At 42.6% G+C, this 26,546-nt stretch overlaps 1 protein-coding gene across 5 annotated transcripts; it reads right to left on the bottom strand.

The window, feature by feature from the left end:
* Nucleotides 1-34: 34 nt before the first annotated feature.
* LOC120028252 (two pore calcium channel protein 1-like) lies at nt 35-26,546 on the bottom strand. Of its 5 annotated transcripts, none has more exons than XM_038973541.1 (27): nt 25,847-26,546; nt 18,549-18,685; nt 16,434-16,610; nt 16,184-16,297; nt 14,100-14,230; nt 13,844-13,932; nt 13,604-13,638; nt 13,428-13,486; nt 10,955-11,054; nt 10,756-10,872; nt 10,542-10,666; nt 10,409-10,457; nt 6,479-6,542; nt 6,332-6,376; nt 6,144-6,200; nt 5,913-5,966; nt 5,722-5,794; nt 5,499-5,606; nt 5,245-5,316; nt 3,997-4,086; nt 3,668-3,783; nt 3,512-3,558; nt 3,315-3,383; nt 3,134-3,230; nt 2,224-2,363; nt 2,023-2,103; nt 35-1,648 (listed from the first exon to the last, which is right to left on the bottom strand). In XM_038973541.1, exons 1-27 carry the CDS (start codon nt 25,938-25,940, stop codon nt 1,505-1,507), a joined length of 2,484 nt encoding a protein of 827 aa, XP_038829469.1. In that variant the 5' UTR covers nt 25,941-26,546; the 3' UTR covers nt 35-1,504. The 5 variants fall into 5 exon arrangements, 4 of the variants coding, with proteins under 4 accessions (XP_038829469.1, XP_038829389.1, XP_038829624.1 ...); XM_038973461.1 differs by lacking the exon at nt 25,847-26,546 and adding an exon at nt 18,921-20,752; XM_038973696.1 differs by lacking the exon at nt 25,847-26,546 and adding an exon at nt 18,925-18,996 and having other exon boundaries at nt 38-1,648.

Consider the following 26,546-nt stretch of genomic DNA (forward strand, 5'->3'; position numbering starts at 1 on the left):
GCAGCGATGAGACAAGACTAACTACCAATTGGGAAAATATACATTTTTTTTTTTTTATAAAATGATCTTTGCAACACATTATTGATCATTTCGATTTCCTAATGAATTTGAAATATGGCTTAGAAACACCTATATAGTTCCAAATTCTGAGTAAGGGAACCAATCGTGAAAGCAAGGCGCAGCTATTTAAATAATTTGAAGCTGGCCCTAAACAAGCTACTTTATGCAGTTGCATCAAACAATGTTATACATTTTTATCAAGGAATTGTATTATTTTACTACTACAGATGTACCATACCTATAGAGGTAGTACATTATCGTCCCTGATAGATATTTGCAGGTGAAATTGTTGCATATAAAAAGCACCTTTGGTGCGTTAAAGGTGATATCAGGGTAAAAAGCATAGACGTATGTCTAGGTTCTGAGATTATGATTATTGTGTACTGTACCCGTTTAAGATAGAAATAAAAACATCCAAAATCCTTCCTGTAACATCCACACAGAGAAGATGGTTAAAATACCATAGGTGTCTATAGCCATGTCTCAGGGTTAGTCTGAGCCCTGCCACTTTAAAGCGAAGGTAGCTACACAAATACACTTGGCAAAGTGAACAATGTATTTAAATGATTCCTCATTTAATACACCAAATACATTATAATACACTTACAGAATAACAAGTTATAAAAGTAAAGTATTCTCTTAGGTTTGTTCAAACGCTGGCTAGGAGATATAGCTGTAGGTTACTAGACATGTGCAGGGGTTTGAGGTGTGTGTTGGGTGGGGGGGTTTGTGGGGTGTGGGTATAGTGGCTGTTGAGGGGGCTTTGCTTAGTGCTGTCAGATGGGGCGGGATCTTGTGAGTTTGTATGTATCTACAGGCAGCCTGGTATTCACCTACAGGTATGTGTCCTTTCACTGTCCAGACGTGTGTCCTCTCTGTGGTCAGAGCAGTGAAGAAGAGCAGTGTGAAATTCCAAGTCCATCCTAGTGGCTCCTCGTACTCCGATAGTGGCCTTGAACATTAGCTCTCTGTCTCACAGCTAGAGGGCCTAACTCTGACCCTTAAAAACCCTGCCCTTTAACACCTAAATCTATGCTCTGCTTCGACTGTCAATGCATCAGCAGACTAAGGTCCTGTCAGGGTTGGGGTTAGATAAAGCTGTTTGAACACAGATCCAGTCAGATCGAGAACATGATTCATATCAACAGAAATCCCTGCTGCATCTCAACAGGTCCAGGATCCAGGCTCTAGTTCAGTGACACCATCACATCTGTCCACATCACAACTGTCTGACCAAGATGCAAGAGTACACTTCCTCAGGATGGGAGGAGGGGGAAGAAGGGAAGGAGACAGACTTAGAGACTTGAGGGGTTCTCTGTCTTGTCATTGTGGAAGACAATCACCATCAAGTTCAGAGTGCTTTGTGACATGATGACTGAAGTTAAAGAGGTTTGTGTGTGTGTGTGTGTGTGAGAGAGAGCGAGAGCGAAACAGTGAGTGAGTGTTAGTTAATACTAAGTGGTCCTTGTGAGTTGAGCTGGGGTTGGGGTTCAGGGTCAGGGCAGGGAGGAGGGATTTCCAGCTCTCTTTCTACGAGGCTTCGGTCTGACTGGGGTAGGTTCTCTCTGGAGTACTCAGCATACCACTCCTGCATACACACACACCAATAACACATTAATCATACCATTTTTTTTTCTTGTCACAGCTGACGTCAGAAACATCATACTAATTTGTAATCCAATTCTCTAGACAGCAGAAGAGGCTGGTAGGAGGAGCTATAGGTGGAGCTGCTCATTGTAATGGAACAAAGTATATGTTTGATACTGGTCCATTCATTCCATTCCAGTCTTCACACTGAGCCTGTCCTCCTAGTGATCCTTCCACCAGCCTCCTCTGATAGAAAAGGCAAGATCAACATCACCTTTGTAGCTAGGTCATGTTAGCTAAAGTCTTATTTAAAGTGACAAATCTAGCATGGAGCAGTCAGCAGGATTCTGGTTGTCATGGCAGCGTGAGGCTCACCTGGATCTCTTCCTCATACATCTTCATGCTGAGGTCACTCTTGGTCCGCGACCGCCGACCCAGGTACACCAGAGACGAGCTCTACACACACACATCTGTCTATATTTTTGAGAGTGTAGGACGGGGCAGGTTTGTGAAGCTGTGTGAGCGAGTGTATGTGTCTGTCTATTTGTGAGTGTAGGTCTGTGTGTGTGTTCTCACCCCGCTGCGGTCCATGGCCACCAGTACTCCCTGTAGAGAGTTGAGTGAGGAGAGTCCAGGGCACGTCTGCTTATAAAGCTCCAGAGTAGCCAACGCCTCGTCACGACTCACCTCTGCCTCAAACACTATACCGTTCTCGTCTACAACACACAAACACACCATCGTTACACACATCTCAAACACAATACCGTTCTCGTCTGCAACACACAAACACACCATCGTTACACACATCTCAAACACTACACCGTTCTCGTCTGCAACACACAAACACACCATCGTTACACACATCTCAAACACTACACCGTTCTCGTCTGCAACACACAAACACACCATCGTTACACACATCTCAAACACTATACCGTTCTCATCTACAACACACCATCGTTACACACATCTCAAACACTATACCGTTCTCGTCTACAACACACAAACACACCATCGTTACACACATCTCAAACACTATACCGTTCTCGTCTACAACACACAAACACACCATCGTTACACACATCTCAAACACTATACCGTTCTCGTCTACAACACACAAACACACCATCGTTACACACATCTCAAACACTATACCGTTCTCATCTACAACACACACACACCATCGTTACACACATCTCAAACACAATACCGTTCTCATCTACAACACACAAACACACCATCGTTACACACATCTCAAACACAATACCGTTCTCGTCTGCAACACACAAACACACCATCGTTACACACATCTCAAACACTATACCGTTCTCGTCTACAACACACAAACACACCATCGTTACACACATCTCAAACACTACACCGTTCTCGTCTGCAACACACAAACACACCATCGTTACACACATCTCAAACACTACACCGTTCTCATCTTACTAACATTTTTCATTGCATGCATGCACACACTTACCCTCAGGATCTAACAGTGGTTCTTTGTTCTTCCGGCTGTAGTTCATACGGAACACAAACGCATCCAGGATGAAGGCAACGATGATGGTCATCACCACCTAGAGAGGACAGAGAAAATTACACACACACACACACACACACACACACATGCACAGACACACACACACACACACAACTCTCACCATGGTGACAATGTAGAAGGTCATGAAGTAGAGGCGGCTCCAGTGAGTTGTCATGGAGGTCACTCCTTCCTGTTGGGTAGGGGACAGCAGCTGTCAATCAACCTCAGTAAGTTGGACAAGCTTGACAGTCAGGCAGCAGCAGAGGTTTAATCAGACAGGTGACAGGCAGCATACAGCGTGAGAAGGAAGAGTCTTACCATGGTGATGTACCAGTTGTTTACCACAGTCAGCTCAAACAGAGTCACTGTAGAGAGAGAGAGCTGCTGAATCCCACATCAAAATCTATCCGTTTATTATATAACAAAATAGTATATAGGGAACTGCCTAGTATTGACTACAGTGTGTGTGTTTACCAAAGCTGCTGAGAATGTTATCAAAGTTGTTGAGATAGTAGTAGCCCTCATCCAGCACCGTCCTGTTGCCTATGGTTACATTGATCTGCCTGTATGAATCTGCTACTGTACTGGTACTGTGAGAACGAGAGATAGAAGAGAGAAAAGAGAGACAAACTGAAACACCGGTGAACCACCCTGACCAAGATGGCCGTCATATTACTGGAGCACCAATATCTTTTCTAGTATTCTTAGTCTGTGGTAGGCTCTGCTTCGAACAAAGTGTCAGGTTAGACTGACAGGTTAGTGTGTGTGAGTGAACTGGGTGTAAGAGTGTATGCGTGACTCACTTGCAGCAGTTAGGGTAAACTACATCAGCGAAGAACTCCATCCCCACAATGGCAAAGGAGTAGTAGAAGATGATCAATGTCAGCCCCAAGCTGAGAACACATACATGTTCTTATTAAGTAGGTTTTTACACAAAGTTCATACAGTTGAATCGGAAGTTCACATACACTTTAGCCAAATACATTTAAACTCAGTTTTTCACAATTCCTGACATTTAATCCTAGTAAAAATTCCCTGTTTTAGGATCACCACTTTATTTTAAGAATGTGAAATGTCAGAATAATAGTAGAGAGTACGATTTCAGCTTTTATTTCTTTCATCACATTCCCAGTGGGTCAGAAGTTTACATACTCAATTAGTATTTGGAAGCATTGCCTTTAAATTGTTTAACTTGGGTCAAACGTTTTGGGTAGCCTTCCACAAGCTTCCCACAATAAGTTGGGTGAATTTTGGCCCATTCCTCCTAACAGAGCTGGTGTAACTGAGTCAGGTTTCTAGGCATCCTTGCTCGCACACGCCTTTTCAGTTCTGCCCACAAATTTTCTATAGGATTGAGGTCAGGGCTTTGTGATGGCCACTCCAATACCTTGACTTTGTTGTCCTTAAGCCATTTTGCCACAACTTTGGAACCTTCTTCCTGAGCGGTATGACGGCTGCGTGGCCCCATGGTGTTTAGACTTGCATACTATTGTTTGTAGAGATGAATGTACTTTCAGGCGTTTGGAAATTGCTCCCAAGGATGAACCAAACTTGTGGAGGTCTACAATTTTTTTCTGAGGTCTTGGCTGATTTCTTTTGATTTTCCCATGATGTCAATCAAAGAGGCACTGAGTTTGAAGGTAGACCTTGAAATACATCCACAGGTACACCTCCAATTGACTCAAATGTTGTCAATTAGCCTATCAGAAGCTTCTAAAGCCATGACATCATTTTCTGGAATTTTCCAAGCTGTTTAAAGGCACAGTCAACCTAGTGTATGTAAACGTCTGACCCACTGGAATTGTGATACAGTGAATTATAAGTATAATAATGTGTCTGTAAACAATTGTTGGGAAAATGACTTGTGTCATGCACAAAGTAGATGTCCTAACCGGCTTGCCAAAACTATAGTTTGTTAACAAGAAATTTATGGAGTGGTTGAAAAACAAGTTTTAATGACTCCAACCTAAGTGTATGTAAACTTCCGACTTCAACTGTACATGCGTTGTATGTAATATGGTGGGTTATGGTTCAGGGGGCAAAGTTGTTACCTTGCCATCCTCGGGAAGAGTTCAAACATGGTGTCCAACACGTTACGATACCTCTGCTTTATCTTAAACAACCTAAGAGAGAGTACACATACACACTCACAACCTAATAGAGTGCACATACTTAAGACATGATGATCAACACAATATTTATGAATCTACATACCGGTAACACACATATATGCACCTAAACAAAATACCCACACAAACTAATTGCCCCCCTGACAACATACGTGCGTGTTGTCGTGGTAACCCACCTGAGTAGCTGCAGTGGTCTGAGCACCACAATGAAGTAGAAGGGCTCCATGTCGAAGGCTAGGGCAATCAAGCCCAGAAAGGCAAACACCGTCACAGAGAAGTCAAACCTGGTGAGGCGAACACAGAGACATTGATGGCTGTTATGCTACTGAATAAACACATTGGACAAGCTAAGGGTTGAGGGTTAGGGGTAAGGCTTTAAGGGTTTAATGGTCTACTCACAGGTTCCAGCCGGAGCTGAAGTAGGCCAACGGTCCCATGCCCGTTACCTTCAACAACACCTCCACCCCATAGACTAGAGATTGAAAAAGAGCGAGACGGAGAAAAAGAGAGCGAGCGGAGTAAAAATGTGTGTTCTCACTAGTGACGAAAAGGATGTGGCTCTCGGTGTGTCTGTATGTGCGTGATCTTACTGGTGAGGAAGACAATGTAGCTCCAGGGGACTATTCTGGACGAGGAGAATCCACCTGCAGAGAGAGAGGACAGAGATCAGAAACAACCTTACTGTTCAACTTGTCGGTACCTACTTGACACTTAGGGATGATTTCCTGAACCCAGATTAAGGCTAGTCCTGAATTAAAAATCATGCAAAATAGGGAATCTGCATTAAAAGTACTTAATAGTCTGGGAATAGGTTTAGTTACTATTCAACATGTAGGTTTCTACGAGGATCCACACTCCGTTGACGGCCACCACCACATCTACAGAGGAGAGAGAGGAGAGTTAAATGTGTCCTAGGGTTAGTCCTGTCTGAGAGTTAAGTTTGGTCCTAGGTTTACAACACAGATGATAGTACTATAGCTAATACTACTAATAGTGGATGTCCACTTACACATGGTGTACTGGAAGGCTTTAGACTTGACCAGCAGGTTGATGCCTGGTAGAAACATTAACAGAAGGATGTCAGTCAGTCACCTCAGATAAGAGGAGAGGAACACAGCAGTGGATGCGATGGAAAAAAGGGAAAAATACAAGTCACCTTTGAAGATAAGAAAAGTAGTGTGTGGAAGATCATCAAACCAGTGTTCCCCGCTCCGCCGTGCCTACAGAGTACAATCACACGCACGCAGGCACACATCAGTGAGGTGTATATATATATATATACACTCCCCTACATATTTATTTGGACAATGGAACTAAAACTTTTCATTTGGGTCTATATTCCAGCATTTTGAATTGGAGACCAAATGTTTCGTAATGTCATACATACAGTTGAAGGTGGAAGTTTACATACACCTTAGCCAAATACATTTAAACTCAGTTTTTCACAATTCCTGACATTTAAATCCTGGTAAAAATTCCCTGTCTTCGGTCAGTTAGGATCACCACTTTATTTTAAGAATGTGAAATGTCAGAATAATAGTAGAGAGAATGATTTATTTCAGCTTTTATTTCTTTCATCACATTCCCAGTGGGTCAGAAGTTTACATACACTCAATTAGTATTGGTAGCATTGCCTTTAAAATTGTTTAACTTGGGTCAAACGTTTCAGGTGGCCTTCGACAAGCTTCCCACAATAAGTTGAGTGAATTTTGGTCCATTCCTCCTGACAGAGCTGGTGTAACTGAGTCAGGTTTGGAGGCCTCCTTGCTCGCACATGCTTTTCAGTTCTGCCCACAAATTTTCTATGGGATTGAGGTCAGGGCTTTGTGATGGCCACTCCAATACCTTGACTTTGTTGTCCTTAAGCCATTTTGCCACAACTTTGGAAGTATGCTTGTGGTCATTGTCCATTTGGAAGACCCATTTGCGACCAAGCTTTAACTTCCTGACTGATGTCTTGAGATGTTGCTTCAATATATCCACATCATTTTCTTTCCTCATGATGCCATCTATTTTGTGAAGTGCACCAGTCCCTCCTGCAGCAAAGCACCCCCACAAAATGATGCTGCCACCACCGTGCTTCACGGTTGGGATGGTGTTCTTCGGCTTGCAGGGCTCCCCCTTTTTCTTCCAAACATAACGATGGTCATTATGGCCAAACAGTTCTATTTTTGTTTCATCAGACCAGAGGACATTTCTCCAAAAAGTACGATCTTTGTCCCCATGTGCAGTTGCAAACCGTAGTCTGGCTTTTTATGGCGGATTTGGAGCAGTGGCTTCTTCCTTGCTGAGTGGCCTTTCAGGTTATGTCGATATAGGACTCGGTTTTAGTGTGGATATAGATACTTTGTACCCGTTTCCTCCAGCATCTTCACAAGGTCCTTTGCTGTTGTTCTGGGATTGATTTGCACTTTTCGCACCAAAGGACGTTCATCTGAGCGGTATGACGGCTGCATGGTCCCATGGTGTTTAGACTTGTGTACTATTGTTTGTACAGATGAACGTGGTACCTTCAGGTGTTTGGAAATTGCTCCCAAGGATGAACCAGACTTGTGGAGGTCTACAATTTTTTTCTGAGGTCTTGGCTGATTTCTTATCATTTTCCTATGATGTCAAGCAAAGCGGCACTGAGTTTGAAGGTAGGCCTTGAAATACATCCACAGGTACACCTCCAATTGACTCAAATGTTGTCAATTATCCTATCAGAAACTTCTAAAGCCATGACATCATTTTCTGGAATTTTCCAAGATGTTTAAAGGCACAGTCAACTTAGTGTGTGTAAACTTCTGACCCACTGGAATTGTGATACAGTGAATTATAAGTGAAATAATCTGTCTCTAAACAATTGTTGGAAAAATTACTTGTGTCATGCACAAAGTAGATGTGCTAACCGACCTGACAAAACTATAGTTTGTTAACAAGAAATTTGTGGAGTTGTTGGAAAAACTAGTTTTAATGACTCCAACCTAAGTGTATGTAAACTTCCGACTTCAACTGTATCTGTTTTACCGTTTAGAAATGAAAGCACTTTATGTATCTAGTTCCCCCATTTGATAGTGCTATAAGTATTTGGAGAAATTCACTTATATGTGTATTAAAGTAGTCAAAATTTTTGTATTTGGTCCCACATTCCTAGCACACAATGATTATATCAAGCTTGTGTCTCTACAAACTTGTTGGTTGCATTTTGGATTTTGTTTTGTTGTGTTTCGGATTATGTTGTGCCCAATTAAGATTAAAGTGATACTTCAGGATTTTGTCAATGAGGCCCTTTATCTACTTCCCCAGAGTCAGATGAACTCGTTGATACCATTTTTATGTCTCTGCATGCAGTTTGAAGGAAATTTGTAACTAGCGCTAATCCAATTGCTAACTTTAGCGCAATGACTGGAAGTTTATGGGTATCTGCTAGCACGATATCAGATACCCATAGACTTCAAGTCATTGTGCGAACACTGGTTAGCATTGGCTTGTGAAACTACCTCTAACTTCCTTCTAACTGGACACAAGACATAAAAATGGTAACAATGAGTTCAGCTGACTCTGGGGAAGTAGAAAGGGCCTCATTGCCAAAATCCCAAAGTATCCCTTTAATCTTAATTGGGCACAACATAACCAAATACTTACGAAAACAATATGTTTTCAAATGGGGGGACTAGGTACATAAAGTGCTTTCATTTCTAAACGGTAAAACAGATACACTATATAAACAAAAGTACACCCTTTCAAATTAGTGGATTCGGCTATTTTAGCCATACCCATTGCTGACAGGTGTATAAAATTAAGCACACAGCCATGCAATCTCCATAGACAAACATTGGCATTAGAATGTCCTTACTGAAGAGCTCAGTGACTTTCAATGTGGCACCGTCATAGGATGCCACCTTTCCAACAAGTCAGTTCATCAAATTTCGGCCCTCCTAGTGCTGCCCCGGTAAATGGTAAGTGCTGGTATTGTGAAGTGGAATCGTTTAGGAGCAACAACGGCTCAGCAGCGAAGTGGTAGGCCACACAAGCTCACAGAACGGGACCACCGAGTGCTGAAGGGCGTAAAAATCATCTGTCGTTGGTTGCAACTGCCTCTGGAACTGCCTCTGGAAGCAATCTCAGCACAAGAACTGTTCGTCTGGAGCTTCATGAAATGGGTTTCCATGGCCGAGTAGCCGCGCACAAGCCTAAGATCACCATGCGCAATGCAAAGCGTCACCATGCGCAATGTAAAGCTCTGGAGCAGTGGAAACGCGCTCTCTGGAGTGATGAATCACGCTTCACCATCTGGCAGTCAAACTGACAAATCTGGGTTTTTGGCAGATGCCAGGAGAACGCTACCTGCACCAATGTATAGTGCCAACTATAAAGTTTGGTGGAGGAATAATGGTCTGGGGCTGTTTTTCATGGTTCGGGCTAGGCCCGTTAATTCCAGTGAAGGGAAATCTTAACGGTGCACCATACAATGACATTCTAAACGATTCTATGCTTCCATCTTTGTGGCAACAGTTTGGGGAAGGCCCTTTCCTGTTTCAGCATAACAATGCCCCCATGCACAAAGCGAGCTCCATACAGAAATGGTTTGTCGAGATCGATGTGGAAGAACTTGACTGGCCTGCACAGAGCCCTGACCTCAACCCCATCGAACACCTTTAGGATGAATTGGAACACCGACTGCGAGCCATGCAAAATCACCCAAAATCAGTGCCCGACCTCACTAATGCCCTTGTGTCTGAATGGACGAAAGTCCCCGCAGCAATGTTCCAACATCTAGTGGAAAGCCTTCCCAGAAGAGTGGAGGCTGTTATAGCAGAAAAGGGGGGACCAACTCCATATTAATGCCAATGATTTTGGAATGAGATGTTCGACGAGCAGGTGTCCACGTACCTTTGGTCATGTAGTGTATGTATGAAAATACCCCAGAATAAAAGGAGAAATTCATATGAAACATTTGATCTCAAATCCAAAATGCTGGAGTATAAAGCCAAATGTAAAAAGGTTTGCTTCACTGTCCAAATAAATAGGGGAGAATAGATTTAGGCAAATCCACACAGAGACATATGCGAACTGTGTATTTGTGTGTGTGTGTTAGGCTTACCTTCCATTTGAGGCCAATTACTTCATAGAATTTATAGAAGTCATCTAGGCTGCAACAGAACATCACACACACCTCTTTAAAAAAAAAAACACTTATAGTATGTGTGTGCTCATACAGTATGTGTGTGTGTTACCTGAGCATGGGTGCTCCTGCAGTGTTTAGGGCCTTGTATGTGAGGAAGCGGTCTCTGGCAGACATACGGGGTCTGTAGAAACGCATTAGACCATCAAACTGCTTCAGAGACACACCCATTGGCCTCTAAGGAGCAAACACACACGCACGAAATGCAACAGTTACACATAAGTTACAACAGCTTACCGACACTACCTGGGTGTGTGTATGTGTACCTGTCTGCTGACCAGCAGTTGGAAGGCATGGTCGATAGCCGAGCGTTTGTGGAGCATCAGAGATTTAAACTTCATCTTCTCAACACCGTTAAACGTATCGAACACCACTGCCAGAAGCTGCAACACAAACACACTATCAAACCATGGCCACAGGGTACACAGGGAGGAAACAACAGCATGTGTGTGTGTGTATGTGTACCAGGTTCATGATGAAATAGAGTTCAATGGAAAGGTAGACGATGAAGAAGACACAGGACCAGCGGTTCCTAGAGTATGCTGGCATCATCACGTCTGGGAAGCTAGAGGAAACAGGACACCAGCAATCTCATTAGGTACTATACTGTCTTGAGAGTAATACAATCTCAACAAGCACTATGCTGTTCAGTGGTGTAAAGTACTGTGAGGATCTGTGTTTTATGCACTATAGCCCGCCACCACATCATTTGTGATTGAATATTGTATGCTGTATCTGCTTTGTGCATGTGTGCCTGTGTGTGTGTGCTGGAAGTATCATTTTGCCCCAGATAGTGTGCTGAGAAGCTGTGGTTAACCTTGAGCGGGAACAGTATGCTTTCTATGCAGGTGCAAATAGCTCAAACAATGTTACAGAACTGTCTGACCTCAGTCTCTAAGGTGTGGGAGCGTAATCTACACAGCAACAGACTCGGACATCTGGAGCGCTAGGGGGCTGGGACCAGCCTGAGCGCCTGCGATAGGCTGAGCAAGTTTAAACCACGCTCAGCCTCTACTGTGATAGGCCAACAGACGGGTTGGAACTACGTCTATCACAGTATAAGAACAGCTGTTTACTTACATCCTGTTAGTTCTCTGTTCTACCCTGCGAGGTGTTACAGTGAACCCGTATATACGAAAATTGCATTTACCATTTATCGCTTGAGTTTAATAAAAATACTATATATTCGTATATTCGGTGACTCTGAATCACATTTTATCCTGATACCAGATTTGAATTGACGCAACCCTTTACAGTACTTAAAGGAAAGGTTCACCCATTTTGAGTGATGTTCTATCGATTCCCTGGGTCATTTCACGTTTTCATGAGTATCTGAGCTATTGGCGTTCAAGCAGGCAGAAATCTGGCTGGTATGTCGTAGCACTGTGATAAAGTCGCTCCCACGACACTGGAAGTTAATAGGAATACGACTTTTAGATTGTAAAAACGTCTATCATACATGTCAGATTTCAATACTGACTGATGTCATAACTCGGATGTCTTTTCTCGAATGAGCCATTGATCATATTTTTGTGATATTCCTACCTCGAGAAATGTGTAATTTAATGGAGGGTCTAGCACATTTTTCCTAATTGTCTGCCTCATTAGTCCAGGGTGCATTGCATGATGCCGTTGCCAGAGATATTATAGAAAGAAGATAGGAATCTAATGGCTAAAGGAACGTTTAACGCCCCAACCAGCAGACTGTCGACCAATCGCACTCACGTTGTCATGCTGTGCCACGCGGTTGCTAAGCTCATCGTCACGCAATCCCTTCTCAAAGTTAGTTTATATGTTGAGAAACGTGGCTATTTTCCTAAAAAGTACGTAATGTCACGATTCCAAAGCTATAAGATACTACAGATAGAAAATTAATTATCTCACATCTCGGAAAATATTTGCAATGTTTTACTTTTTGTTGACGAAATTCATGCTAATGTTGGGTTTTTGAGCTAGCGCCCAATAGACTCCCATTCACTCTGAAGGAGAGAGCTCCTTTATGGGATCAATATCATGCCAAATGTATTCACAAATCACCAATCCACAAATGTAAATCACCAATCCACAAATGCAATTCACTATCCACAAACAAACACCTTTTGATTTGTATTTGTAAATCGATATATTGCATTAAACATTTTTTATAACTACAGATATGCAGGTATTTTCCAAGGGCCTTAAGTAAAATGACTGCCATAAAGATTTGCACATAGGAGAGATATGCGCAAACATGACAGATATGGCAAACCGGCAACTCCATATTTGGAAGCGCTTAGGTCACCTGACTTTTGGCAGGGATTTGACAACAAGAAAAAGACAAGCACACATGCTTCGTTTGTAAATTATGTCTGAGTGTTGGAGTGTGCCCCTGGCCAACCCTTAAAAAAATAAGAGGAATAAGGAATTTGAAAATGTATTTATACTCTTATTTTTGATACTATATATGAAGTTTATTTCAAACCAAATACTTTTAGACTTTTACTCAAGTAGTATTTTACTGGGTGACTCATTTTCTTTTAAGGTATCTTAACATTTACTCAAATATGACACCTGGGTACTTTTTCCACCACTGATGCTGTCTTGAGAGAGTATTACAATCACAACAGTCACTATGCTTCCTTGAGAGAGTATTACAGAGAGTATTACAATCACAACAGTCACTATGCTTCCTTGAGAGAGTATTACAATCACAACAGTCACGATGCTTCCTTGAGAGAGTATTACAATCACAACAGTCACGATGCTTCCTTGAGAGAGTATTACAATCACAACAGTCACTATGCTGTCTTGAGAGAGCATTACAATCACAACAGTCACTATGCTGTCTTGAGAGAGCATTACAATCACAACAGTGACAGAGCATGAAACATTTCAGACTATTAGAGACACAGGTGTATAAAGTAGGAGTTACGGTGTGTGGTAGATGAGCAAGTCTTACTTTGCGGTGGTCAGTAGCACAAACAGACTAACGATGCTGTTCTCCAGAGTGTTGAAGTACTGAGAAGAGAAAAGCCAGACAAAACAGTATGAGACAGTCCCCTCCAGTTAGCACCACAACTAGCAGTCTACAGAGGCACAACATACTGAAAATGTCAGTCAAACTGTTTCACTTACTGGATCAGAAGTGTTAGGCGAGAACAGACAGAAGCCTGTAGAGAGAGAACAGATCCATACTCAGACAGGCATAATAGAACATAATTTAATTTAGATTTTGTTTTAGATTTCAAGGTACAGTTGTTTGTAAGATCATAGAATTTTCACTGTTTTTGGAGGCTCTTCGAGGATTGTCATTTAGGATCAATGTCATTATCAACTTCGATGAACAGCCAAGATGTGTGTGTTTGTGTGTCTCACCCAGGATGGCGAAGATGACCATGAAGAAGAGCAGCAGCAGCAGGATATCTATAAAAGGGGGAAGGGACTGGAAGATTTGACGCAGGTTTCTGATTGGACAAGAGGGTGACAACAACAGTTATTCACACTTTGGAAACAACAAAGCAGTGCGAGGTAATACAGGTAAAGGTGTGTATGTGATGTATCTGCGGTGTGTGTGTGTGTGTGTGTGTGTGTGTGTGTGTGTGTGTGTGTGTGTGTGTGTGTGTGTGTGTACCTGCGCACGGCACCACAGTATCTGCAGTCCACCAGGAAAATGGGTCTGAGAGCTCTGGTCACACGCAAGTGTGACGTCTGCCGGATCAGAACCACTATGGCCTCCACAAACTGGAGCAGCAACACACACGTCTACACACAGGAGAGACCAGCTGTCAGTCAGATGAAATGGTGAAACTATAACTGTTTGTAAACCATCTGACAGGCAATACTGTGTCACTCTCGTGAGTATATAGGGTCCACTCTTGTTTGCAATCTATATGCACTGCTTGGGATGCTCCTATACAGTTGTGTGTATGTACTAGAGGTCGACCGATTATGATTTTTCAACGCCGATACCGATACTGATTATTGGAGGACCAAAAAAGCCGATACAGATTAATCGGCCGATTTTTTAAATGTATTTGTAATAATGACAATTACAACAATACTGAATGAACACTTATTTTAACTTAATATAATACATCAACAAAATCAATTTAGCCTCAAATAAATAATGAAACATGTTCAATTTGGTTTAAATAATGCAAAAGCAAAGTGTTGGAGAAGAAAGTAAAAGTGCAATATGTGCCATGTAAAAAAGCTAACGTTTAAGTTCCTTGCTCAGAACATGAGAACATATGAAAGCTGGTGGTTCCTTTTAACATGAGTCTTCAATATTCCCAGGTAAGAAGTTTTAGGTTGTGGTTATTATAGGAATTATAGGACTATTTCTCTCTATACCATTTGTATTTCATATACCTTTGACTATTGGATGTTCTTATAGGCACTTTCGTATTGCCAGTGTAACAGTATAGCTTCCGTCCCTCTCCTCGCCCCTACCTGGGCTCGAACCAGGAACACATCAACAACAGCCACCCTCGAAGCATCGTTACCCATCGCTCCACCAAAGCAAGGGGAACAACTACTCCAAGTCTTAGAGCGAGTGACGTTTGAAACGCTATTAGCGCGCACCCTGCTAACTAGCTAGCCATTTCACATCGGTTACACCAGCCTAATCTCGGGAGTTGATAGGCTTGAAGTCATAAACAGCTCAATGCTTGAAGCACAGCGAAGAGCTGCTGGCAAACGCACAAAAGTGCTGTTTGAATGAATGCTTACGAGCCTGCTGCTGCCTACCATCGCTCAGTCAGACTGCTCTATCAAATATCAAATCATAGACTTAATTATAACATAATAACACACAGAAATACGAGCCTTAGGTTATTAATATGGTCAAATCCGGAAACTATCATTTCGAAAACAAAACGTTTATTCTTTCAGTGAAATACGGAACCGTTCCGTATTTTATCTAACGGATGGCATCTTTAAGTCTAAATATTGCTGTTACATTGTACAACCTTCTATGTTATGTCATAATTATGTAAAATTCTGGAACGCAGGAGAAGTGACACAATTTCCCTAGTTATAAGAAATTCATGTTAGCAGGCAATATTAACTAAATATGCAGGTTTAAAAATATATACTTGTGTATTGATTTTAAAGAAAGGCATTGATGTTTATGGTTAGGTACACGTTGGTGCAATGACAGTGCTTTTTTCGCGAATGCGCTTGTTAAATCATCACCCATTTGACGAAGTAGGCTGTGATTCGATGAGAAATTAACAGGCACCGCATCGATTATATGCAACGCAGGACACGCTAGATAAACTAGTAATATCATCAACCATGTGTAGTTAACTAGTGATTATGTTAAGATTGATTGTTTTTTATAAGATAAGTTTATTGCTAGCTAGCAACTTAACTTGGCTTCTTGCTGCCCTCGTGTAACAGGTAGTCAGCCTGCCATGCAGGCTCCTCGTGGAGTGTAATGTAAGGCAGGTGGTTAGAGCGTTGGGCTAGTAAACGGAAGGTTACAAAAACGAATCCCCGAGCTGACAAGGTAAAAATCTGTCATTCTGCCCCTGAACAAGGCAGTTAACCCACCGTTCCTAGGCCGTCATTGAAAATAAGAATGTGTTCTTAACTGACTTGCCTAGTTAAATAAAGGTGTCCAAAAATACAGATTACTGATTGTTATGAAAACTTGAAATGGGCCCTAATTAATCGGCCATTCCGATTAATCGGTCAACCTCTAGTATGTACCTTCACCATGGTCCTCTTGTGTCTGATAAATGTGTGGAAGCCGAGCCAGCGCAGCTTCATGCAGAGTTCAAACGCCACCATAACCAGAGCCAATAACTCCAGAGTGGCATGGACCTACAGAGACAGAACACATCCTTTAGCCTTTCACCCCTAACCTCTGACCTCTAACCCTAACCCAGCAATTCCAGAGTGGTGTGGACCAGTAGCAGTGTGTGTGGCAGTGTGTGTGGCAGTGGCAGTGTGTACGTACATAAACATCCAGGCGTAGTGATGGTACAGCGGGAGCCTCAGAGAGAGAGAGCACCATCAGTAGGAGTCCTGTTAGCAGCTCCATCATGTAGAACAGGTGGTTGTGAGCAAACAAGTATGCTGCCAGCGCCTTTGGATTCCGAGGATGTGTGAAGAACTTATCATTGTTCTCTCCTTCCTATGGACCGACCACACACACACACACACACTTGCATCTGAATTTTGTTTAATAATACAAGTGTGAAAATGATACATTTGTTCTACAGCTCTCTACCATTCACCTGAGCTATACCTATAGCTACAAATAAAATGTACTGTCATAACTCTCCTGTGACCATCTGAAGAATCAGGTTACAGTGGGTCCGCTCTACAGCGTGCACTCTCTCGTAGAGGGGGAGAGCGGGAAGTTGGCTGTTTTATGGTCGGTCATAAAATACGCTGCCCCTATGCTCTGTAGTGTTCGAGATTGATATGTAAACTGTGGAACACAGAAAGACACTTGGACATCGAAAGTTTGAATAATTAAACAATATTTATATTTGAGAGAATGTGGGAGTGGTCCGTGGACACTTAAAAGAGAGTCATGACAAGTGTGTTTCATTTGGTGATCTCATGAAGACAGGAAACACACATAACTGTATCTCTTAGTGTACATTTCCCAGCTATCAGGTTTACATCTAAATATTGTGAAACGTATGTGATTAAACATGAAACTATTTGTGAAGAGATGTAATGTGATGTTAACCTTCTAAATGAGAAAACATGGGTTTTCATATAAAGTTAACTAAATCAATGGCCACGCCCACGTGAGCATAGACATTACGTCAGCGTCATGGACTGCCTCTTTCTCAGAAGTTTATAAAACCCACTCCTGACGAAATGTACATATGACCAGAAAATATGGAGCTGACGCTACATGTTGAAATGGTTAAGAACTACAAGGCTATAGGCCACGGAGACCATACAGCTGTAGTTTTGGCTACACGGCTGGAAATGGTTAAGCTCCGAGACTATCAATCACTACAGAATAAGAGCAAATCCTAGACGTATAATTACTAGTCTGCAGCTGGAAATTACGTAAGTCTAGTACGAGAATACCGACAACCGCGGAAGCATCTTTACTATGCAACGACCATCTGTAGGCCTGACGTATCCATTACAACAGAAACTATCCAGAGCCGCAGAGAAAGCTACAACCACAAAGGACATTGTGACTTCTGGGGAAGTTAACCAGACTCTCTGATGAACTGACTCTCCAGCAGACGGACCGGCGATTCCAACAGAGAAGACAACAACAACAACATATGGGTGTAAATATATACATTGCAATTATTCTCGAATGAGCGGCCGTTCATGTGCAAAGGATTAGCATTTCAATTAATATAATTATCAACTGTGTGGAGTGAATCCATTTTGTCTTTCCCGCTCTTTCTCAGTCCTCACCCCTTTGTCTACCAAGCTGTCATATTGGCTTCGTCCGCTAGGGACTTTTTCTTTGTATCATGTAGTAACCCAAATATCTACTGTTTGTTTGTTATATATTTCTGTAATTGTTTAGTTAGTTAGTAAATAAATAATTAAGCCAATTTGTATATCACTGATTCATCATTTAGGCTAGGGTTCGTGCAGATATCCAAGGGTTTGCGACGTTCAGTAATGAGAACTGATGAGGTAATAATAATTCATTAATAAGCGACTGTTTTGATAAGATATGAAAATATCTGAAGAGTGGATTTGGGAAATAGAGACTCTATAAACATTTTCCCATGGTGCCCCGACTTCCTAGTTAATTAAAGTTGACCTGATTAGTTTAATCACATAATAATAATTACACAGAGAATTGATTTAATAAAATAACAGTCTTCACATTTAATGGTAGTCATAGACACAACAGTACACAAAAGGTTTAGCACACAAACTCACATGAGCTACCTGTCACAAGATGCTGATGTGTCCCACCATAGCTAGACTTTCTTACAGTCAGCTTACTACTCATAACATTACAATGTAGCTAATCATTACCATCTAACTTCCAAAGTAAATACCAAGCAGACAGTAATATAGTCTAGCTAGCCAACATGCCAAAATGGCTGTGTGTGTGTGTGTGTGTGTGTACCTGTAGATAGATGGCTGCTTCCTGGTAGTTAATCTCCCAGCTTTGTTGAAGTGAGGCATTGTGTGATCTGTAGTTTGGTGGTGGCCCCGGTGTTGGTATCACCTGGTTATTCACTATGTCATACCCCCCTCCTCCATCTACACAGAAGAAACAACCACAACATTATTCATTCGTTAATACAAAATAATTAAAGAGCCTCCAAAACCTGACAGATATATTTAGTCGTGTCCTATACTATTACGGAGCTAATACACACTAGAGTAGACAAACTGGTGGGACGGCTTCAACAGCACTGTATCCTGCATGTTCACAACATATCCTACATGCAAGCACACACACACACACAACACACCCACACATACCCACACATACCCACGCTATCTAGCTGTAGCTCGGTGCAGAATGAGGAGATGAGGACCGGACTCTCCTCCAGGGTCAACTCTACACTGTTGTCATGGATACCAGGAGTCTCCGTCTGCACAGCCGAACACTCCATGGCTCTGCTAGCTACCAGTGGTCCAGGAGTTTGAGTGTGTGTTTGGGTGTGGGGACGTGGTCCACTAAAGCAGTGTGTGTGTCATTCACAGTTCACAGGTCCAGCGTCCTCGCGCCTCCAGGGACACGCACGGGCTAACATTCCACTGCACATGGACACACGTCAGAGAGACAATGTAAAAACAGATCCCCCACAGGGATCCACAGACAGAGGTTCACCACAGCTCAGAGTTCCAGACACACGCAGAGCAGGTGGTTCACCCTGTGTTCTTAGAGACAGGTATGTCCTCTGTCCCAGGAACAAACAAAACATTAAATGAAAAACAAATGTTGCTGGAGCGTCCGATGACAGCTGGTGGACAGATGAACCATCCAGAGTGTCTCTCTTCAGTCAAAGGGCTAGGGTAGGATCCCACAGCCTCTGTCAGCAACCTACCTCAGCCTGGGAGACTGGGGAGTCCAGAATGCACAGTCACACTCTCTGGAGTTACAACTTCTCTTACCCTCTTTCGCTTCTCTTAACCTCGTTTTCCCTTCCTCTCTCCCTCTCTGGGCTCCTCCCTCTCTCCGCTCAGCGCAGTTTCACCTTTGAACTCAGTTCTGCTCTCTGTGCACATGGCTCAGTTTTTATAACCGACAACGCCGCTCTTCACTGATGTTCGACTGAGGAGTGTCCTTCAAGTTATAGACAGGAAGTGGTGTCTCCTCCTGATGGTGAGAGAATGATGAAGGTCCTGATTAGATCCGTGCGATGTCTGGTTTGGCTGTCTGGAGCCTTAGCAGGCTGAGGAAAATCTAAACTACCGTCTTAAACTTACCCTAAGTACTTACAATATGACTTCAGTCTCTGAAACAACGATATAAATAATCCTTCAAATCAACCCAACCCATATTTGAATCCAACTTTAAGTCATGCTTACTAAAGATAATATACAACCAGCTAACCATTGACTCTAAAAAAAGACAGATCTAAAAACGTATTTAAAAAAAAATCCTCATAAAACCAAGCAGTAAAATCCTTAGTTGATGTGTAGTAGATGTCTGTCTGTAATTCCTAAATAGAGGAGGAGACATCTGTGATCACTGGATCTGAGTGCCAAGTAGGCAGGAGTCATCGATATTATGCCAGCCAGCTGTCAGCCAGTCGGATCCTGCACACCGAAGCCTATTCAGGTACTGTGACAGTAGCGTGTTCTGAGCTCAGTCTGCTGCTGTGTAGGGATCAAACTCCAGTTGAGTGATAATAATCCTGGTGAGGCTCCTGTTCTCTCAGGCCTCTGGCTACGTGGTGATAATGAAGTGGCCTAGTATCTGCTGTTGTCCTAATAGCACTGTGTCTGTGGGTAAAGTCCCAGCCACTCGTTTGTTTTTCAGAACAATAAAACATTCAGAGCTCCCGTCAACAACGCACTGAGGTCAGGCCCCGTGCCTGCCTGTGGTTCCACAGGCCCATACAAACACACACAGGGCAGTCCTGGTGAGTCCTCTGGGCTAAGAGGAAAATACTACAGAAATCCTCTCTTTCCTCCACAGTGGCTTCTCCAACTATGCTAAATCACAAGAACAAAGCCAGCAGCTGGATCATGTCCTGTCGTGAGCCGGAGCCTGAGTGACGGTCTGCTCAAGGCTGTGTGTTTTAGAGCAGGCCTCCTTTTGCTGTGTCCTGCTCTCTACTGCATGTGGAACAATCTTCTCCTCCCAGGCCCCAGGGTAGTCAGCCCTCCTCCCGCTCCAGATATCCTGGAAAAACACCAGTCCTTTTCCTGTCCACTTCCAGAGGAGCTCACACACACACACACACACACACACACACACACACACACACACACACACACACACACACACACACACACACACACACACACACACACACACACACACACACACACACACACACACAGAACCAGAGAGGCCCGGGGGGCCCTAGAGAGAGAGACACACACACACACACTGCCCTGCGTGCGCTGCGGGTGGGGGGGCAGCGCGGGGCGGGGGGGGCACACACAGAGGTATCTGCCTCTGCTGATGCTGCCATTTCCAGTGTGTATGTGAGAGGCAGTCTGCAGTGTGTGTGTGTGTGTGTGTGTGAGGTACAAAGGCTACAGGATTACTGAAGTGGAGACACACACAAACACGATCTCTGGGTCAGGGGGACACCTCTCTCTTCTAATTTAAAGCGACAGAGGAGCAAGCCAGCGCTGCGTTTATCTGCTCTGATGACAATCAGCAGAACCTCCCAAACTACCGTACCCTCAAACTGTACCGCCGTCAGCCAAAACCTAACCTCAGCTTGCAGAGGAGCTGCCTCTCTGGTGAGTGTCCTAGAAGGGGTTATGTTATTTTATCTTCAAATAATTTACAGTCGCTGTTCAAGTAGATGCATTTGCTTCTGTACTCTTTGGTTCATGGTCGTTCCATATGATTTCAATCACTTTCTGACTGCACACCTTTATATATGAATTAATCCTTTCATACATGTTAGGACCATGGTAATAGTGGTCAGAAAGAGATTTTGCTCAAAGTACACCCATTTTGCATACCCCACCCTAACATGAGACATCCATGTCTTCATCACTGAAAAAGATAAACGGTTGAGTTTGATATCATTTGAAAGCTTACAAACAGGGTTGTCAAACAATTTGATAATTTCTTCAAAATGTTTTTATTTTATAGCCATTTTAATGCCAATTCCCTAAAAACACGTAAACTCAGATTGTTCTTATTTTCACGTTAGATCATCTGAGGTGTTTGTGTTGTGCCCTTATCGGTTGAGACACAGCATATTCTTAAATACAGGGTGGGTGTCAATTCAATCATAGAAACAGAATTCCTAAAATGGACCTATTCCATTTACATTTGAGTAATTTAGCAGACACTCTGATCCAGAGCAACTTACAGGAGCAATTAGGGTTAAGTGCCTTGCTCAAGGGCACAGACAGATTTTTCACATAGTCGGCTTGGGGATTCAAACCAGCGACCTTTCGGTTACTGGCCCAATGCTTTTAACTGCTGGGCTACCTGCCATCCCTTCAGACCACTGCAATTTAGCTGGTACACCATTGAAAATGAATTGAAATTTTAACTTCCATTTACTACTAGAAAGATGGCCGATCGGTCCACCCACCGTCGAATGACAACTTGAATGGGAATGCCTATTCTATTACCTATACAGTGCATTCGGAAAGTATTCAGACCCCTTGACTTTTTCCACATTTTGTTGGATCGGTCAGGTTGGATGGGGAGCGTTGCTGCACAGCTATTTTTCAGGTCTCTCCAGAGATGTTCGATCGGGTTCAAGTCCGGGCTCTGGCTGGGCCACTCGAGGACATTCGGAGACTTGTCCCGAAGCAACTCCTGCATTGTCTTGGCAGTGTGCTTAGGGTCATTGTACTGTTGGAAGGTGAACCTTCACCCCAGTCTGAGGTTCTGAGTGCTCTGGAGCAGGTTTTCATCAAGGATCTCTCTGTACACTGGTCCGTTAATCTTTTCCTCAATCCTGACTAGTCTCTCAGTCCCTGCCACTGAAAAACAGCCCCACAGCATGATGCTGCCACCACGCTTCACCGTAGGGATGGATGGTGCCAGGTTTCCTACAGATGTGACGCTTGGCATTCAGGCCAAAGAGTTCAATCTTAGTTTTATCAGACCAGAAAATCTTGTTTGTCATGGTCTGAGAGTCCTTAAGGTGCCTTTTGGCAAACTCCAAGTGGGCTGTCATGTGCCTTTTACTGAGGAGTGGCTTCCATCTGGCCCCTCTACCATAAAGGCCTGATTGGTGGAGTGTTGCAAAGATGGTTGTCCTTCTGCAAGGTTCTCCCATCTTGGCGGTTCCAAACTACTACCATTTATAAATGATGGAGGACACTGTGTTCTTGGGGACTTTCAATGCTTCAGAAATGTTTTGGTACCCTTCCCCAGATCTATGCCTTGACACAACCCTGTCTCGGCACTCTATGGACAATTCCTTCTCTGACATGCACTGTCAACTGTGGGACCTTATATAGACAGGTGTGTGCCTTTCCAAATCAGGTCCAATCAATTGAATTTACCACAGGTGGACACCAATCAAGTTGTAGAAACATCTCAAGGATAATCAATGGAAACAGAATGCAGCTGAGCTAAATTTCGAGTCTCATAGCAAAGGATATAAATACTTACGTAAATAAGGTTTCTGTTTTTTATTTTTAATACATTTGCAAACATTTCTAAAAACCTGTTTTCGCTTTGTCATTATGGGGTATTGTGTGTCGATTGATGAGGACATTTTTATTTTTATTTAATCCATTTTAGAATAATGCTATAACGTAACTTAATTTGGAAAAAGGGAAGGGGTCTGAATACTTTCCGAATGCACTGCATTTCTATAATAAAAATATATGACATTTCTATCGTGCTTTTCATAACAATCTCAAAGCGATTCAAAAGCACAAAAAAAACAAGCATCATCATGAGTAGCCTAGCTACTGTATAGTAGCGACAGGTAGCCTAGTGGTTAGAGCATTGGACTAGAAACCAAAGGTTGCTAGATCAAATCCCCGAGCTGACAAGGTAAAAATCTGTTGTTCTGCCCCTGAACAAGGCAGTTAACCCACTGTTCCTAGGCCATCATTGTAAATAAGAATTTGTTCTTAACTGACTTGCCTAGTTAAATAAAGGTAAAAAAATTGTTAGGTCAACCAATACATAATCATGAGTAGTGTAGCTACTGTATAGTTAGGTCAACCAATACATCATCGTGAGTAGCCTAGCTCAGGTAGATGGTTGATGAAGATGGAGTCTGGTGTTGATCTTGTAGAGGGCTACTCTGGGAACCAGCCTGAGTTGTGTAGCTACTGGACTTCTCTTCCTTTACAATGCATGGCACCCACTTGAGTGAATAATCAGCAGCTAAGGGAGGCAGAAAGCTCACCACACACAGTTCAGAGTACAAGCTAGTCATCCTCACTACAACCCCTTTGCTTCAGAACTGCATCTCCCATTCCTCTCAAGCTTCATTTGACTCTTCAATTGATGTTTTCAAAAGATCAGGAACCAGCAACCAGGTGAAACAAAAAAAAGCTGGTCTCCAGATGCATCATTAGAAAAAATTATAATAAGCCAAGCCAAAAAGAGTTGACCTGCCAGTCAAAAACAAAACAGCTGATAAAAAAAACACACTATTAAAAAGACTTACAAATAATTAAATAGGTTCATATTTACAGGGGGTCTCTGCTTAGGCTGCTACTAGGGTGCCATGGCAACTGTAGTACTTGTGAACTCAGAACACACTATGATTTCAATAGGTTTCCGATGGAAGATTCACTATTCAATTTAAAACAATGGATATTCCCAACATTCTCTGATGCATGGACCTCTAACCATCTTTATGGTACCATTTGAACGTTAAAACTTTAGTACATTCATCAGCAAAAACAAGACACCCACCCTGTGTTCAATAGCATGCCGTGTCTCACCGATTGTTGGCACAACACAAACAGCTTTGATTATGTAAAATAGGATCTATAGTCCAACATATATGAACACGAAAAAAATCTGAGTTTACCCATTTAGATAAAAGACGTTAAAGGTAAAAAAAAATAAAAATAAGAAAATATATTATTAGTTTGACAACCTTGTTTGTAAGATTTCAAATTACATCAAACTCAACCATTTATCTTATTCCGTGATAAAGACATCCTGACTGGTTGCATCACTGCCTGGTAGGGCAACTGCTCGGCCTCCAACCACAAGGCACTACAGAGGGTAGTGCGAACGGCCCAGTACATCACTGGGGCCAAGCTTCCTGCCATCCAGGACCTCTATACCAGGCGGTGTCAGAGGAAGGCCCTAAAAATTGTCGAAGACTCCAGCCACCCTAATCATAGACTGTTCTCTCTGCTACCGCACGGCAAGCAGTACCGGAGCGCCAAGTCTAAGTCCAAGAGGCTTCTAAACAGCTTCTACCCCCAAGCCATAAGACTCCTGAACATCTAATCAAATGGCTACCCAGACTATTTGCATTGCCCCCCTCTTTTACACAGCTGCTACTCTCTGTTGTCATCATCTATGCATAGTCACTATAATAACTCTACCTACATTACTCTGTACTGGTACCCCCCTGTATATAGTCTCGCTATTGTTATTTTACTGCTGTTCTTTATGTACTTGTTACTTTTATTTCTTGTCCGTTTTTTAAAAACGGCATTGTTGGTTAGGGGCTCGTAAATAAGCATTTCACTGTAAGGTCTACTACACCTGTTGTATTCGGCGCATGTGACTAATACAAATTTGATTTGATCATCAACCAACAACCCCCAAACAGGACAGGTCACCAAAACAATAAGGGTCTGAACAGTTCATAGTTGTTCCGTATAATCTGATTTAAAAAAAATATTTAACTAGGCAAGTCAGTTAAGAACAAATTCTTATTTACAATGACGGCCTAGGAACAGTGGGTTAACTGCCTTGACAGAGGCAGAACGACAGATTGTAACCTTGTCAGCTCGGGGATTCGATCTAGCAACCTTTCAGTTACTAATCCAAAACTCTGCTGCCCAATCTATGCTGAACATTATAAATAATATAATAGAATTAGAAGACTGAAGCTGAGCGCCTAGCAAGTAAGCTAATGATCATTATTATGAGACAAGAAAAGTTCTAACAGATTACAAAAGACAAATCCTAAAAATGACGATAGCCATTATGAATATGCTGTTCTAAATGCAATTAGATTTGTCACGGGCTGCAGCCACCTTTGATATCTAACGTTTGCTAGCTGGGTCAGCTAGCTACGCAGTAAAATGTGGATGTCAACAAAAACTTACTCTCGTCCCCCCTCTCTGTCTCCTCGCTCAACAGACCGCTGGTAGCATCATCCCAGGTCAGGATGAGGGGCACGTCGTCATCGGTACCCTCCATTCTCCCGGACTGGCAAGATGAAATCCACAGGAAAAAGCAACGCAGTACCCCCCCAACTATCTAGCTAGCGTTATTAGCTGATAATTCCTGCTAGCTAGTATAGCCCTTAGCTACTGGCTAATGCTATGGTCAAAACATACACGACATAGCTAGCTATCATCTCCAGCTAGCATAACGACGCATCTTGCTAGCTAGATAACGTTAGCTACCTCTTGCTACCTGGATAACTAGCTAACTTTCCAGGTGACTCCACTAAACTAAGAGTGCTCGAAAAGCACCCGATACACGAGCTTATCTTCATTAACAGTCGTCTATTAGTCAAATGGCTAGATACTGCTGCTTGATTTATCCCGAGTTGACATCTGTCATTGACCAGTAAACTATGCTATTCTAACTAATCGATGTCCAGTTCATCAGCATCAACTGCCTACAAAAATATTTGCTAGCGGAAAGACTGAGAGGAGTAAAGTGAAGAGTTTTGTAAACCATGACTCATAAGCATTTTGTTGCTACCACCATCAACTAAGGTTTGTTTCCAAAGTCGAAATAAATATGAGATATTTTCAAATAACGGTATCTCCATCCAAATAGAGCCCCACGGTAAAA

Source organism: Salvelinus namaycush, chromosome 1 (genome assembly GCF_016432855.1).
Source record: "Salvelinus namaycush isolate Seneca chromosome 1, SaNama_1.0, whole genome shotgun sequence".
In the NCBI taxonomy this organism is placed as follows: domain Eukaryota; kingdom Metazoa; phylum Chordata; class Actinopteri; order Salmoniformes; family Salmonidae; genus Salvelinus; species Salvelinus namaycush.